Raw genomic sequence first — 2,500 nt, 5'->3', positions numbered from 1 at the left:
GAGCCCCTTGGCGCCCCTATTCAGTACTACAGTGTGCGTGATCCAACAAATTCTCTAGAAATCAGTTGGTTGCTTTGGAGATTCTTAGCCACTCAGATTTGATATGAAAAGTACCGTATTTATTCGATTAAGCGTCTAACCTCGAATAAGCGCCCACCCTGAAGGTACAAAAAGTTAATAAGCGCCCACCCTCGAATAATCGCCCACCCCCAAGGACAATATCGCCTGGCATCCATCCAGCAAGCCCTAACAGCTTCTCGCGCGACTGACCCATTTGCTGACGTTACGCTGTCGATGTCGAGGAGGCAGCGCCAGAAAGTTAACTTATTGAGCTGAGTGACCGGCAATGACATTGAAGTTGATTCAGAATTATGATAGCTAAAGAGACTTCTGCGAAGACCGAACAATGAGTTGTTAGTTCTGAGCATAGTTAAACCAAACAATGAACAGTTACAATTTATATGCTTTAATATTTTGTCATGTTTTGTTACAAAATAAACTTTTTACTTACTGAAAATGGTGAAAATTTAATAAGCGCCCAGCCTCGAATAAGCGCCCACTTCGAATGAGCGCCCACCCTGAAAGTCCAAAAATTAAATAAGCGCCTTGTGCCCGGTTGTTCAAAAGCCGATTAACACTAATCCCGGATTAAAAATTAACCAAGAACTTTATTTCTCTACTCCCAAATGCTGTTCAACGCTGATATTCGGCAAAACTTTACATTAGAAGAAGTCAATCCTGAACAACAGGAAAAAACAAAAGAAACTTTCACCAAAAAGTTGAAAACGTGAAACAAAGGTTTACGCTAATCCTGGATTAAGTTAATCCGCTTTCGAACAACCGGGCCCTGGGCGCTTAATCGAATAAATACGGTACATTAGAAAAATTAAATTTTTGGCAGCAGAGTTCCAGTTACTTTGTTCTGACGCCTTGCAGCTGAGCAACTGGTGAAAATTGACTAAAGGTCAAACAATGGCTTATTTGCTCTGAACGATTCTAGCTCGGAGAACGATTTGTCGCCGTGATGCGAAAGCAGTCGGAACTGTATAATATTATACACCCATGTCGTTTTCCAGTGACTATAGCTAGTAAAAATGGATCTTGCAGCGAAGCAAATTAAAATATAAATTTTGAATACAGGAGAGATGGAGCACTCAGAGAAAAAGCTCCGTTGTAGAATAGAGAAGTAAACAAACTCAAAGCAGCTACGAAAACTAACAGCACCAGCTGAAAGTAAAAAAAACCCCTCTTATTTGCAGTCATGGAAAGGAACAACAGTAACCCAACTCTGACGTACGATTCCAAACCTACGTCCAACAAGGATCTCGAGATAGGCCTTCACGTGTTGTTCGGTTTGATTGCAGCAGCCTCCTTTTTGAGCAACCTATTTTTCTGTGTCGTGCTTGTCACCAAACCGTCTTTGCTGAAGAAACCACACAATATTGTGCTGTTTAGCTTAGCAGTGGCAGATATGCTGACTGGTGAGTTTTCAATAAGGAATTTTCCTCGTCATATTTGAAATGTAATTAAATACGCTTTACAGCACATTATTGCTGTCCCCTAAGTCTTCAAGACTGTTACTATGATCCTGCAGTTAACACATCAATCACGAGAGGGCTACTGGTCAAGTTCAATTAAGATGCCCCTTTTATTCCAGTTACGGTGCACTTAAGGTGGGAGTAAACGTGAATTTGAATGGCATTTTTAGCGGTTTAAAGAAGGAATAAAAGAAAGAAAATATTTTTCAGTAACAGACAGTTGCCCCCAACCCAATGCAAGAGCACACCAGGTTGGTAGGGGACTGTTTGGGTGTCCATATATCATTTTTTAACTTCAAATTCTAATTTTTAAACTACATCAAATCTGAACTATTTCTTTAAATTTCTCCAAATTTTACTACTCTTTTGAGAAAAGCTATCTCCTCCCAAATATACCGAAAAATCGCCAAAAAAATTACAAAACACTCCAAAACATTTATTTGTGTTATGAGCATAAGGTTTTTGTATTGCTTGAAACGCGAACGAGATATTTCCATGAAACCGATTTTAAGCGGCGTGAAAACAGCTTTCAGGTGTACCCCCGCCTTAAGGCATTTTGTGTGGTCCTTGCCAGAGTTACATTTCATAGAAGTGGGTTTATCAACTGGATTGAAATAGTAAATTGACCACCATTAAGATTCAAAAGCTGACGTTTTGCGCGTTAGCCCTTCGTTAGAGCGAATTGGCATTTTCACTCTGACGAAGATGACAGCTCTCGGGTTTCTTTACGGTGGTCAATTTACCATATCAACTTCGTTCATAAACACACAATGTTCTTTGTTTCATGCACTTCCCCACTGACGCAGCACCACGAGGTTTCTTTAGAAACTAAAGCCCTTTACCCATTTGATTTCAGCTTATTTCTTGCCTGTTGACTTCTGTTATTCAGCAAGTATCTAAAAGAGAGAAATAAGCTAGGATAAAATCATTTTAGCGGAGCTCCGCGCGCGCAGAGCACCCTT

At 40.2% G+C, this 2,500-nt stretch overlaps 1 protein-coding gene across 2 annotated transcripts in view; it reads left to right on the top strand.

Annotated features, from left to right (window-relative positions):
• The window catches only part of LOC138042890 (5-hydroxytryptamine receptor 4-like), a 20,180-nt gene that overhangs the window by 9,232 nt on the left and 8,448 nt on the right, over positions 1–2,500 (top strand). For both annotated transcript variants that reach the window (XM_068888942.1, XM_068888941.1), the window contains exon 2: positions 1,260–1,481. In XM_068888942.1, coding sequence (XP_068745043.1) covers positions 1,262–1,481 — 220 coding nt within the window. In that variant the 5' untranslated portion in view covers positions 1,260–1,261. The remainder of the gene's footprint in view (positions 1–1,259; positions 1,482–2,500) is intronic.

This window comes from Montipora capricornis, chromosome 3, assembly GCF_036669925.1.
Source record: "Montipora capricornis isolate CH-2021 chromosome 3, ASM3666992v2, whole genome shotgun sequence".
NCBI classification, from domain to species: domain Eukaryota; kingdom Metazoa; phylum Cnidaria; class Anthozoa; order Scleractinia; family Acroporidae; genus Montipora; species Montipora capricornis.
Note: the sequence above shows the minus strand (reverse complement) of the source record. Positions and strands in the feature narration are given on the sequence as shown.